Genomic DNA, 14163 nt, shown 5'->3' with positions numbered 1-14163 from the left:
CAACCAAAATGGAGACTAGGAATGGGAAGGGCAGCTATGAAAGAATTGGACAAGATACCGAAGAGCAAAGACATACAACTGAGCACTAAAGTCAGAATCATCCTGGCCACTTTACCATGTATGGATGCGAGAGCTGGACAGTGAAGGAAGCAGACAGAAAGAAAATCAACGCATTTGAAATGTGGTGCTGGAGAAGAGTACTTAGGATGCCATGGACAACCAAGAAGACAAACAAATGGGTTCTCGAACAGATCAGATCAGGGCTCTCCTTGGAAGCAAGTTGAGACTATTGTACTTTGGCCACATAATGAGAAGGCACAGATCACTAGAAAGAACAATAATGCTAACGGGTACAAGAAAGAGAGGAAGACCACAAACTAAATGGATAGACTCAATCAGGGGGATTATGGGCAAGGACTTGCAGGATCTGGGCAGAGCAGTGGAGGATAGGGATTCCTGGAGGGATTCATGGCGTCTCATCCACAGGGGAGCCATGAGTCCAAGCTGACTCGAGAGCTGCTAACAACAATTTATACACACACACACACACTAGAGATTACCACACAGGGTTATCCCATCTTTGTCCCGTTCCTGTCCCATTCTTCCTGCACAATTGTGGGAAAGACTTTCAGACAGCATTGTGCAGATCCTGTCATTAACCTATCATTACCTGTCCAGGAAGTGTGAATGACAGCGATCACTTAAAAGACTTTCAAATGATGTCGCGCAGATCCTGTCATTAACCTATCAGTAAAGTGACACTGGCCGGCATTTTGCATTAACGGAAGTTTGCGTTATTGCAATGCCGCTTTAATGACGAGTTAATGGTGGGATCGGCACTATGATTTGAAAGCCTTTTGCACTATCAGTCACAGATGGGTTAATGATGGGCTAAGGATGGGGGAGCAATCCTGTCTCTATCCTGTCTGCGTCTGATAATCTCCACAGAGAGGCACCAGACACAAGGTAGAATTCAAAGATATAGCCGCGTTAGTTTGTGGAATCAGTATCTAGACAGATCTTGTAGCACCTTTGAGACTAACTATGGAAAGAAGTCGGCAGCACGAGCTTTAGTAGACTTCAGTCTACTTCCTCAGATGCATTTGGTGGAGTGGAAAACAGGGACAGACATATATGGGCTATTGGTATGTGCGAATGTTAATTCAAATTCAAAATCCACACACAGATATACATCTACAGATACATGTGTGTGTATATATATATATATATATATATGCCCATACTTCCACAAAATCCACACATGATACACATTTTATATATATATATATATATATATATATATATATAAATATATATAATATGTGAACCAATACTTCCACAAAATCCACATACAGAGATATCCATCTTTTCAACAGCAGACCTTTGCCCCATTTTAGGAGCCCTTCCACTCCCTCAGAAGCACAGCTCTTCCAAAGAAGCCTGCAGCCCCAGGAAAACCTGAGAAGAAAACCCTGCCAAACTTGGGATGGGAGGACCTTCTGAGCAAACCTGAGGAGACTCTGCATCCGCACTGCGGGGGGACAATGCGGGTTGATCCCGCTTTAAGTGCCCTGACGCCCTGCTGTGGCATTCTGGGCGCTGTAGTTTGTTGTGGCACCCCCAACAAACTACAGCGCCCAGAATGCCACAGCAGGGCATCATGGCGCTTAAAGCGGGCTCAACTCGCATTATCCCCTGCAGTGCGGATGCCCTCAGAAGTGGAACTTCGGAGAGGAAAGGGCTTGTGACTTACAGGTCCTGGCCTCAGAGATGGCGACTGCGATCAAGAGGCAGGAGAGGAGAAGGCAGGGCGGGCAGGGGAGCCTCATCCTGGGGCTCCGTCGAGGGCTAGGAAGGGCCCCCGGGGGCCGCTGCCTGGTCGAGGGGGCAATGGTCCTCCTCCAGCTCCCGGCCCTTCTGCTCCTCCTTCTGCTGCTGCTGCTGCTGCTGCCCAGAGAGGGAGGGAGGGAGGCCGAGGGGCCGAGGGGCCGGCGGACCTTTCCCGGAAAGCAAAGCCTTGCTGCGTGTTTCACGTGGTGGTAAACAGGAGGCTGGGAGGGAGGCTGAGGGGTCAAAGCAAGATGGGGCCTTGTGTCCCTCCTCCTCCTCAGCCTCCAGAGGAGCCCTCCTTCCTCTTGCCTCCCCGAACTCAGCTCCAGCCAGGGCCAGAGGCGTCCTCCTTTCTCAGCCTTCTGTCCAGGAGGATTTCCAAAGCCCCCTCCATTTTGAGCATGACTGAGAAGAAGCATGGGCTGAGCCTGAGGGGGGGGGGGACCTGTCCTCCTTTTTCCAGGGCCTGTCCTCCATTTCAAACCTCCTCCCCAATCCCCAAATGCCTTTGGAGCAAGGCTGAGAAGCATGGGGATTACAGTTTCTATTGGAGTGTTTTCAGCTCTTGTTGGGTCACACTCTCCATTTGTTTTTTTCCTTTCTAGGTCCCTACATTGTTTGCAGTGTCTGCTGGTGGGAGTTTTGACCAAGGTCCTCCTTTTTCCAAAACATGTCCTCCATTCCAGCCTTCTATCCAGGAAGAATTCCAAAATGCCCAAGCATGGCTGAGAAACATAGCTTTCCATTTCTATGAGTGCTTGGAGCTTTTCTTTGGCTAGGTGTCTGTTTTCCTGGCCTGTCCTTGTGCCATGTCCTCCTTTGCAGTTAGGACTTCTGGTCACCCTGTCCCCTGCCCTAGATTTAAAGGGGGAGTGCATTTGACCCTTTGTTCGTGTTAGACTTTGCTTCAGACCCCTCGAAATGGGGGACCCCAGATGTCATAATCACCAAGGAGGACAAGGCACCGCAAAAGGGAGGCCATCCAGGAAAGATGTAGGACGTTACAAAATACAAAGCTAAAAACACTACTATACATTCATTCCATATGGTTTATTTACAGCTATATTGCGTACACTGTGTCCTATTATGTACTTGGCTGTATTTTAGACTGTAAGCCAGAGGGCAGGGAACCGACTAATTAAAAACAATAACAATTGTAAGCCGCTCTGAGAGCATTTAGGGCTGAAGGGTAGAGTATAAATACCATAAATGAATAAATAAAATTTATTTTTCCTGATGAACCTATTAACTACCCTCAAGTTAACTACAGTGGAACCTCGGGATACGAAATACCCGGGTTACGAATTTTTCGGGACCCGAAAAAATCCAATTGGAAATAATTGTTCCGGGTTACGAACGTTTTTTCGGGTCCCGAAAAAACTTTTGGTGCTTTTTGCCGCGATTTTACACCAAATCGCGGCTTTTCCCCATTAGCGGCTATGGGGATTCGGCTTGCGAAAGCCGTTCGGGTTACGAAAGCGGCCGCGGAACGGATTACTTTCGTAACCCGAGGCTCCACTGTACTTGCAACTCATAGCGACCCTGTGGATCTTAAGAACTTGTGCATTTCCTTCATAGCTGCCTTTTGTTGTTAACAGGATGGCCCTGAGTCATGGTGACCCCATGGGTGAGATATCGCCAAGGCCTTGTCCTCCACTGCTCTGCTCAGGTCCTGAAAATTCAGGCCCTTGACCTTCCTGATTGAGTCCATTCATCTGTCATTTGATCTTCTCTTTTTCCTGCCTTCTACCTTTCCTAGTATTACTGTCTTTTGTAAAGACTCGTGCGTGCTTTCTTAAGATTTTCTTTTCTAATGATTCATGCCTTCTAGTCATGATGCGACCAAAGTACAACAGCCTCGAACTGACCATCTTGGATTTCAGGCTTGATTTCAGGACCCATTTGTCTGTCTTTCTGGCTGTCCAATTATCCTCAGCACACTTCTACGGCACCATCTCTCAAATAAGTTGATTTTCTTTCTGTCGGCTTTCCATACATGGTGATGGGGAATATGATGGCTTGGACGATTCTGACTAGCCTTATGTCTTTATTCTTTAGGATCTCGTCTAGTTCTTTCATAGGTGCCCTTCCCATTCCCCGTCTTCTTATTTCTTTAAAGCAGTCCCCATTCTGAACAATATTTGATCCAAGATAGGAGAACTCTTTAACTGTTTAGATTTCCGTATTGTCTAGGTTGAATTTATGTAGGTCGTTATTTTTGTTTTCTTTATGTTCAGCAGTAAGCCTGCCTTTACATTTTCATCTTTGACCTTCCTTAGTAATTCTTCTAAGTCTGTGTTGTTTTCTACTGGTACTATGGTGTCATCTGCATATCTTAGACTGCTGATGTTCCTTCTTCCTATCTTCACTCCTCATTCTAAGTGCTCTTTGTACATTTCCTTTTGTATGTCAAATAAGTATGGTGATAGTACTGTGTGCCCTTTGTATCTGCTGGGGTTTGGTTCCAGGACCCCCTGTGGATACCAAAATCCATGGATGGATGTTTGAGTCCCATTAAATACAGTGGGAGAGTAAAATTGTATTCTTTATATAAAATGGCAAAATCAAGGTTTGTGTTTTGAAATTCATGTATTTTAAAAATATTTTCAAACTGTGGATGCTTGAATCCATGGATAAAAAAAAATCCTTGGATATGGAGGGCTGACTATATACAGCCTTGCCTAACCCCTTTGCCAATTGGGAACCATTCTGTTTCTCTGAATTATGTTCTAATAGTTGCATCTTGTCCCAAGTACAGTCGGCCCTCTTTATCCACGGATTTTTTTATCCACGGATTTGAGCATACATGGCTTGAAAATATTCCAAACAAGTATAAATTCCAAATAGCAAACCTTGATTTTCCATTTTATATATGGGAAACCATTTTGTTGTGCCATTATATTTAATGTGAGCATCCATGGATTTTGTTATCCACGGGGGATCCTGGAACCGAACCCCAGCAGATAACAAGGACCCACTGTACAGACTTCTCCTCAGGACTATCAGATGTAGTGGCACTTCCATGCCTTGAAGAGCATTCCCTCCTTTTTCATGGTCTATGCAGTCAAATGCTTTGCTGTAGTCTATAAAGCATGTGCTGACCCCCTCCCTCCCCTAGAATTCCACAACAAACGTCAAATTCTAGGATTCCTTGGCATTGACCCAAGTGGTGTCAAACCGCATTATCTCTGCAGTGCGGACAAAGCCTTAGTTCTCTTTAGATGTTGTTGCTGTCCCCAAAAGGGTTGAGCTGGGTCTGTATCAAAAAAACATTCACTGTTCATTTTGAGTTGGACCTGTCAGAACAGATGTGAAGAGCACCCTAAGCAAGGCTAATGGTTTGATACTACTCAGTGCTGTGGAATTCTGGGATCTGTAGTTTGGTGAGGCATTTGGTCTTCTCTGTCAGAGCAGTGATGTCACAACTACCTAAATAAATAAATAAACTAAGTAAAAATCCCAGGATTCCATAGGATGGAGCTGCGGCAGTTAAAGCGGTGTCAGACTGCATTACTATTTCTGCAGCACAAGTCAAGGGTCTGAGCTACTACTAGGGCAATCAGGTCATGAGTGTCAATGCAGGCCTTGTTGCCTGCTGGCACTTTGACTTTTATTTTTATTTGCTTTTTTATGTTGTTCTTATATATGATTTTAATTGTCTTAAAGTTTATTGTATTTCTTAAATGTTTCTGTCTGTGAGCCGCCTTGGGTCTCTTCTGGGAGAAACATATTAATACATACATATAAATGAAACCATGGCCCAGTCAGGATCCGAACCCTGGTCTCCAGAGTCATAGTCTAACACTCAAACCACACTGGAGGCATAGCCCGGTTTGCCACCGCTTTAACTGCCCTGGCTCAAGGTTATGGAATTCTGGGAGTTGGAGTTTGTTGTGAGCCGACAACAAACTCCCAACTCCCAGAATTCCATAGCCTTGAGCCAGGGCAGTTAAAGCGGTGCCAAACCGGGTTATGCCTCCAGTGTGGATGCATCCTAAGCTTGTAACGGGGGCAAAGGGACAGCAAGAAGACCTATCGCCTCAAAAGCCCAACCCCCTTTTCATAGGGACCAACGGTTGAGGCGGGAGCCGTCAATCAAGCCTCCCTCCGCTTCCCATTGGCTGCCTCATTCCTTTTCCCCGCCCTCCTTGCCGTCTTCGCTCGCTCCTTTGTAACTATTGGCAACCGGCTTAGTTACGCGTCCCCCTGAGCGCCGCGTTGTTATCGAACTCCCGCGCCAATCAGCGCGCTCCGAGGGCGTCACGTGGGAAGGGGAAAGACCTGCGGTCACGTGACGCTGTGGCCCGGGCCGCGTTGGGGTCTCAGCACAACGGGCGACGCGGAGGGGAAGGAAGCGGTTCCCTCTCGGCCGCGATGCTGCCGAAGGCTCCAACGGGGAGCCGGCCTCCTCCTGCCTCCCCACCCTCCTCCTCCAGTCCCTCCGTCCGCGGTGATAAACGCCCTGGTAAGGCCGGAGATGTCCTTGGCCGCCGTCAGGGCCATCCATGGCACTACTGCACAAACAATCCAGTGTGATACCGCTCTAACTGCCCTAGCTCAAAGGCTGGGGAACCCTGGGATCTGTAGTTTGCGGTGGCGCCAGGGAATAACCAAATGGCTCGCAAAACTATAATTCCCAGGGTACTGAATGATTTAGTGCGTTCAGGCAGACTGCTCTGTGTCCACACTGCAGAAACAATCCAGTTTGATGCAGCTCAAAGGCTGTGGGGCCCTGGGATCTGTAGTTTGCCGTGGCTCCAGAGAAGGCTGGATGGCTTGCAAAACTATAATTCTCAAGGCCCTGAATGGTTTAGGGTTTTCAGCCAGAGTGCTCTGTGTCCACACTGCAGAAATAACCTGTTTTGACGCCGCTTTAACTGCCGTGGGTCAGTTCTGTGACGGGATTCTGGGATGTGTAGTTTTGTGAGACGTGTAGCTTTCTCATTTGGAGAGCTCTGGTGCCACAGCAAACTACAAGTCCCAGGATTCCATAGCATTAACAATAATAAGATTTATTTATATTTCCCGCCTCTCCCTGCGGATCGAGGCGGGATTACAACAGGAATAAAAATACAAAAGCACAATAAAAAGTGACATTAGCCCCTAGAGCCCCCCGCCATTAAGACAATCAAAATTCAACATTTAAAAATTATATCAATTGCACAAGCCATGGAAGTTAAAGTGGGGTCCAATGGGGTTGTTTCTGGAGTGTGGATGCAGCCTAGGAGAGCCAGTGTAGAGATTGGAGCACTGGACTACAGCTCTGGAGCCCAGAGTTCGAATCCTTGCTCAGCCATGGAAACCCATTAGGTGCCTTGCGCAAGTCTCACGCTCTCAGCCTCAGAGGATGGCAATAGCAACCCCTCTCTGAAGAAACTTGGCAAGAGTACTCTATGATACGTTTGCCTTAGGGCCACCATCACTCAGAAATGACTGGATGGCACTCAACACCAACAACCCCATGCTTATTTTATCATACGTATATGTTTTTGTATGCAGTTTGTCCTGAAATACATGTTCCAATATTTGGGGTGGAGAGCAGACACAGGCACAGACAGAGCAGGCTGCTGGATCCCAACTTTTCCTTTGGCCCAACACCCCTAGGAAACGTTTGATAGTTTGCACCCCCTAAAAACGTGACCCCATATTCGAAGGTGATGATTTGTGAACCACGTACAATACTGCAGATGAAGAAATTGAGCTTTTAATTCAGTGCATAAAATGCAGATCTCAGTGGAGCGGTTAGATTCCTGGGAACACTAATGCTAGCTTCCACATTCAGATGGAATGCATTTTAATATATCTTGTATTTTATATTGTATTTTATCTGTTATTGTAAGCCACCTCAATCCTGTGGGAGTGGTGGCATATAAATAAAAAATTACCATATGATGATGATTATATTACTCAAGGACACAAGCCACTCTTTGTTGTACTTTTCGAAAGCCCACCTCACAACCCCAGCTTGGGAACCCCTGCCCTAATGGCACAAGATCCCATCTGAACTTGGAAGCTAACTCAGGTCAGCCATGGTTAGGTCTTGGATGGGTGACTGCCAATGAATACCAGGTGCTGTTGGCTATATTTCGGAGGAAAATGGACAAAAACACCTCAGAGTCTCCCTTGCCTAAGAAAACCCTACGCAAGCAACTTGAAGGCACACACACACACAGGACAAGACACATACCGACACCCCCCCCCCCCAAGACTCAGACCTTGATTGCTATGAGTCTAATATACTTGCTTTTTGTGTCCTAATAAATTGGTGGCGAGTGTATGGGACTTAGACCAGCAAGAACTGGGTTCGAAGTCTCCATTCAGCTATTACAATTGCCCTGCCTTCGGCTCATATCTTCAGGATCCAGTGGGATGGCAATAATAGCCATCTTTGATGCAAAAAGTTTCACACTTTAAAAAGTGGGGAATCTTATTTGGCATAAGCTTTGGTGGACCATAGGCTATTTCGTTGCCTCCAGGAGGGTGTGATGCAAAACAAACTTCTTAGTCTGCATAGTGTTACATGACTTTTTAAAATTGTCTCACAGAGTTAATATGGGATGGTGCCATAGAGATCATGTAAGTCACCCTTAGATCCTTGGAGAAAGAGGCTTGTAAATACATCTGAAAGACAGTGGGTATGCTTGTTATAAGAGAAAGAGAAAAAGGTGAAGTTGAAGGCTTTCATGGCCAGCATCCATAGTTTTTTGTGGGTTTTTAAGGCTGTGTGGCTGTGTTCTGGAAGAGTTTATTCCTGACAGTTTCGCCAGCAGCTGTGACTGGCATCTTCAGAGAACGCTGACCTGGAAGAGAGTGGGTATGTGTATGTATGTGTGTGTGTGTGTGCGCGCACACACACACACACAACACACATACAGAGTGTGATCCTGGGTAAGGAGGAATGATTCCCAAGAGGCTCTCCTAGCAGACAATGATCACCAATTAGCAGACACTACTCTATATACTCGACTATAAGTCGACCTCATGTATAAGTCGAGGGCAAGTTTTGAGGCCAAAAGTATGGATTTTGATATGACCCATGGATAAGTCGAGAGTAAAACTTAAGGGCATGTAGCAAAGGATCTAAAGGATGAAGCAAAGCAAAACAATGTCAAAGAACTTACAAAATTACACCAGACATAGCTCTTTGTGCTCACTCTTAAGCCTGGATGGATGAGAGAGTAGAGGGGATTGGTGTTTCCAGGAGAGATTATACTCTTGCCTTTCACCAGGGGATAGTTCCTTCTTTTAAATAAGAATTAAGATACAGTATTTATGTTGACCCATGGATAAGTCGACTGAGGTTTTTTTGTGTCAATTTTTTGACCTAAATTTCTAGACTTATACATGAGTATATACAATAATCCTCTTTTACATATCCTCCTACCCCAAGGAGCCCATCAACAACAGAACAATACACAGATTAACATGGGCATCACTCCTCCTTATCCAGGATCACACTGTGTGTGTGTATGTATACCCACTCTCTTCCAGGTCAGCATTCTCTGAAGATGCCAGCCACAGATGCTGGCAAAATGTCAGGAGTAAACTCTTCTAGAACATGGCCACATAGCTCAAAAAACCCACAAAAAACTATAGTGATCCATTGTCTGCTGGGAAATCTCCCTGACTCTGGGTGGCTTTCATTTGCACTTGTGGGTCTTGATTTTGGTGTTTTGCAGGACTGGTAGCCAAACTTTGTTTACTTTAAGGGTTTCTTCTTTCCTGTTGACGTTGTCCAGGTGTTTATGTATTTCAATGGCTTCCCTGTGCATTTTGATTTGATAGTTGTTGGCATGGTCCAGAATTTCAGTGTTTTTAAATAGCATTTTATGCCCTGGATGGTTTATAATGTGTTCTGCTACTGATGATTCTTCTGGCTGACCCAGTCAGTCTGCAGTGTTTCTGACAAAACGTTAGGAATGTGGTATTCTGTGGTATTCTGGCACCACAATTGTGTGAAATCCTCTAATCAGGATAGCAGTCCTGTGTATCTGGCTGCTTCTGTGAGGTACCGGTTCTGTAACTCCTCCTTCTGAGAACCTTTCATAGCATTTTTTAATGCCTTCTGACAATGTGTAATTTAGGGTGTACATTTTCAGGGTTATACAAAAACATATATTTGGCCCAGATCCAAGGTATGACACCACTCTTGCTATTTTCTACATTTAAGGAGGAGGAGCTCAGCAAGGTTTTTGCAGCATGTCTGAATCTGTTTTTCTTCTCATTTATCTTCCTTGGATGTGGAAGATGAGGTAGAAGCAAAGCCAGTTGTGTGCACCATGTTCATATTTTGTCATGATTTGTACACTGAGAGAAAGGGGGTTATAAGGTAAGTAAATAAATTTCCTACATTGCCAAGGCGAGGGAGGAGCAAACAAAGCACAGAAAGGTGGACTGAAGCCACCTAATTCATGTAGCAGTGTTCCTCCAGCTGATGCCTTCATTGAGAAGCCAGCTCCAAACATTGGCTCTGGCAGGGACCTAAGGAAATCAGTAGGCATCTGGTTCCTGACATCATTCAGTCCAAGGAAGTGGTGTAGGAAGGAATCCAGCCCATGCCTACTTCAGAGTTCTATATCCTTTCTATAAAGATTAATTTCCCCAAAAAATGTTTTTAATCTGGTGTTCATATGTCTGTGAAATAAAATCTTTCATAAAACAGCAATGTTTAAGAGGTGAGCTTATAGAAGGAATCTTTACTAAGATGGTCTTGTTGGGTGGGGGGAATGAACTTTGGGAGTAGCTTCTTACTGACTGTAATGTCCTCTCTCTCTTTCTGTGATTTTAGCAAGACTGTTTCTTGCTTGACCTGTTCCACATTGGTGTATCTTTGACTGGTACCTCAGGATCTGCCCACAGATTGCATCTGTAGTTCGTTCGGTGTGGTGCTCTGAATGGCTGTTGGATAGGGATGTATAGCCTGATGGCCAATTGCTGCAACTGGCTAAAGAGGTGGCGAGAACCTATCAGGTAAACAATTGCACATGGAGTATAGCCTCTTTTTCATTTTGAATGTTTGCACTGTTAAAGCAAGAAGACTTTCACAGAGTCCAAAGACAAATTGTTATCTGAATTATAACAAGCAGTATGCTAGTAATGTAAAGTCCTTATGGCTTCTTTCATGGAGTGGCATCCACTTATTCAAATACATGAAAAGTCATCCTAAGATGCAGAAATACATTCCTGCAGTGGCACTGGAGTAAACAGTAAGAACAGAAGAAATGAAATACAAAATGTACAGATTTTATCAAGCTGACCCTACACCAGATTTGTCTTCTTCATAACCACTTGGTCCTGTTGCAAAGCTCTAATATTTGTTGTAGTTTTTCATTTGCCACATTTGTAGAGAATGTTAAGGAAGATCTGGCTTTATGTTCTTGAGAATGGTGTTGTTTTGCCTTTTCCATGTTGTAGGAAAGAATAAATTAATAATGGTGATTTGGTGTTCCATCACAACTAGGTTTGTTGCTTTCCTTGTCAAGTCAGCAACTGAAGACTGAGGGCTAAAACAGATGGGCAGAAAAGTGAGGCTTCTGAGTGCTGTGCGGGCAGGGTGTGCAGACGCTGCATGCCTCCAAAGTGGTTGGAATATGCGGAGAGTGCGCACAGCTGACAAAAACTGGTTGAAGGAGGAGTGGTGGAAAGAATGGCCAGCTTCAGGACCACAATGGCCAGTCGCCACGATTCCATGCCAATCAGGGTCTGACTGGCACTGAAGTGGCAGGACGCTGCTCCAAGCTGCGGGTTTGCATGACCCCAGAATCTGTGTACGGTTTACATTTCTTCACTTATCTGAGAAAGAAAAGATAGAAATCCTGCTTTGGATTTTTCTGAGCAGAAATGGTGGGGCCATATATACAAGCATGTTTGGAAGGTTAAATTTAAGGATTGAAACATATCACAATTGTATATTTTTGGTTACATTTTGGTAGAAAGCTAGGCAAAACTTATGTGTGTAGTTTGCTATTAGTTGCTATTCTGATGGGCTACATTATTTCATAACCATATTTCCTAATTTCCTTTTACTCCAGTACTTGTTAGAAACTATTTTTAGATGGAAAATGTTCATCCTTACAAACAGATCCATAAACATTGATAGCTTGTGAAAAAACAAACAGCAAAAAACCCATCTTAACCAATGAATTCCTTTTATGTGGCTTCAGTTTTAAAAAAAGAAAACCAGTGTCCTGGTCCTGTAAGCTGATAACTAGAAACCATAATAGAAACACACATTTTGAAAATGCAGATTTTTAAGAGAACAAAAACATGCACATTTTTTTTTAAATTCACAGCTTTAAAGAAGTATATCCTCCCCTGCCCCCACTCTCGAAAAGTAGGAATAAAAGCATATTCAAGATGGTATATTGGTGACATCCCATTCCCTGTATATATTTATATTTGCTTATTTGTAAAAATTATTTTTATCCAAATATTTTTGAACTTCTGTTCAAACTTTTAAAAACTTTAAACTGTTCACATCTGAAAGTTAGATTATTTGTCGTTGTTTTTCCTCTTCCTTAATGTAGGGCTTGATTTGGGCTGGCACTCAGCCTCTATCTGTTTTTACTGCTGCAGCTCAGCCCAAGACTATGTGGAGTTACAACAAATGACTGGATATATGCAGAATACTTTATTGAATCACTGTACATGGTGAACTGTGGTGTTCAAAGAGCAATTCTGGTTGCCCACATTTTAATATGAAAAATTGGTAGCATCTCCCCCCAGGATTTGAATGGCAAGCATGGTTGTTTCTGTTTACCATCAAGTTGGCTTCTATGAGTGAGAGACCTCCAAGTCACCCCGTTAGTAACAGCCCTGCTGTGATCTTGCAAATTCAGGGCTGGGGCTTCCTTGATTGAGTCTATCCTCTCTAATGTGGTTATCTTCCTTTTCTGCTGCCTTCAACTTTACCAAGCCTTATTGTTTTTTCTAATGACTCTTGCCATCTCACGTTGCATCTTAAGTACAATGGCATAAGTTTAAACATTTTGGCTTCTAGGGAGAGTTTAGGCACAGATACATAGATCATTTAATTTTTCACTTAAACATTGGATGAGTTTTTCACCCAAAGACAGTTTCTTCACCTTAGGTTCTGTGTTCTGCCAAGGTCTTCCTCCCTTTGTATTCTTTGCTACAATTCAAGCCAAGAACTTAAAGTCAGATAGCTGTAATCAGCTCTATGAAAGCCTTTCACAGATCTGCAACAAACTACAGTATATACATGAGTCTTGTATTCTCACTTTTTCCCAGCTTCATTGTCATGAAAGATTACCTTATGGACTTTCCCAGTTGTTTTAACATTCATAGACTTGGCTGCAGGTTATGAAGGAGACATTAAACATTAAAATATAGGCACAGGATTAATTACAGTGCTGCAAATAGCTGAAGGGGTAGGAACCAAATGCAAGTATTGTCACTCATAATGCAAAATGTGAAGCTTCAGACAGGGAAATATGATCCCTGAGAACTTACTTCTTTTGTAAATAATTTTATGTATATTTTAAAAGTTACACATGCAGACACAGACACATATGCAGAGAGAGAGAGAGAGAGTCAACAGACACTGTGGGTTGCCTGTGGGTGATGTCTGCTTGCTGCAGCCCAGATCTCAAATGGTGATTTGCATTTTTAGAAGTGTTACTAAAAAGTCACATTCCATTAGGGCAGTGCATTCCAGTTTGATTTACTATTATGCTAGACATATGGTTTGAAAGGTTTGCTAAATTAATTAAATTAATTTTTTCTGGCTCCTTAACATTCACTTACCTGTGCATGCACAGATTGTTCACTGGTTTTGCTCTGGTGTTGCCATTTCCTTATCTATTTCAGTGTTAACCCACTTTGGATGTGGGTTGCAAAATGTGGAGGGTGAAGAAAAAGGCTTAAAACACAAAAATAAAACTAAGCGTCCATCCATAATTGAATTCTTAATTCTTGCAGGTTTTAATGTAGGCCAAAGAAATTGCCACAATGCTAGGGGATAATATTTGGTTCATTTGCTGCTGATCTATCTTAAATGTGTTTTAATTAGCTACTGTTCTACTTTATAGCATTTCCTCCTATCTGCTTGCTTAAACATTGCTTCCCTTTTGTGATACATACCAGCATTAGAATCGATATCTCCTTCTTAAAAATTAAATAAAATTCATTGCTTTTATCTCTCTTTTATATCTTTCCTACCTCTTTTGACACTCTCCCTTCTCCTTTCTTTCATCTCTCTCTTCCTTCTTCACATTTTCCCCCATTCATGTATATCTTGCATTTTCCTGCCAAAATTAATTACTGCATCCTAAACACATACACTTGCTTCTCATGGATGCCCAGATCCTGCTC

The 14163-nt window shown here is 43.6% G+C and overlaps 2 protein-coding genes across 5 annotated transcripts in view; one reads left to right on the top strand and one right to left on the bottom strand.

The window, feature by feature from the left end:
• PROS1 (protein S) overlaps window positions 1-2047 on the bottom strand; it is a 75182-nt gene extending 73135 nt beyond the window's left edge. Inside the window, exon 1 of the mRNA XM_089512285.1 lies at window positions 1754-2047. Within this exon, the coding sequence (XP_089368411.1) occupies window positions 1754-1829 (76 nt within the window). The 5' untranslated portion in view covers window positions 1830-2047. The remainder of the gene's footprint in view (window positions 1-1753) is intronic.
• Window positions 2048-6097: 4050 nt separating this feature from the next.
• ARL13B (ARF like GTPase 13B) overlaps window positions 6098-14163 on the top strand; it is a 65350-nt gene continuing 57284 nt past the window's right edge. For all 4 annotated transcript variants that reach the window (XM_089512283.1, XM_089512281.1, XM_089512284.1 and 1 more), the window contains exons 1-2: window positions 6098-6295; window positions 10619-10800. In XM_089512283.1, the coding sequence (XP_089368409.1) occupies window positions 10742-10800 (59 nt within the window). In that variant the 5' untranslated portion in view covers window positions 6098-6295; window positions 10619-10741. The remainder of the gene's footprint in view (window positions 6296-10618; window positions 10801-14163) is intronic.

Source organism: Sceloporus occidentalis, unplaced genomic scaffold (genome assembly GCF_023333645.1).
Source record: "Sceloporus occidentalis isolate IW3139 unplaced genomic scaffold, rSceOcc1.0.p SCAF_2, whole genome shotgun sequence".
NCBI lineage: Eukaryota > Metazoa > Chordata > Lepidosauria > Squamata > Phrynosomatidae > Sceloporus > Sceloporus occidentalis.
This window is presented reverse-complemented; position numbering and strand designations above follow the sequence as displayed.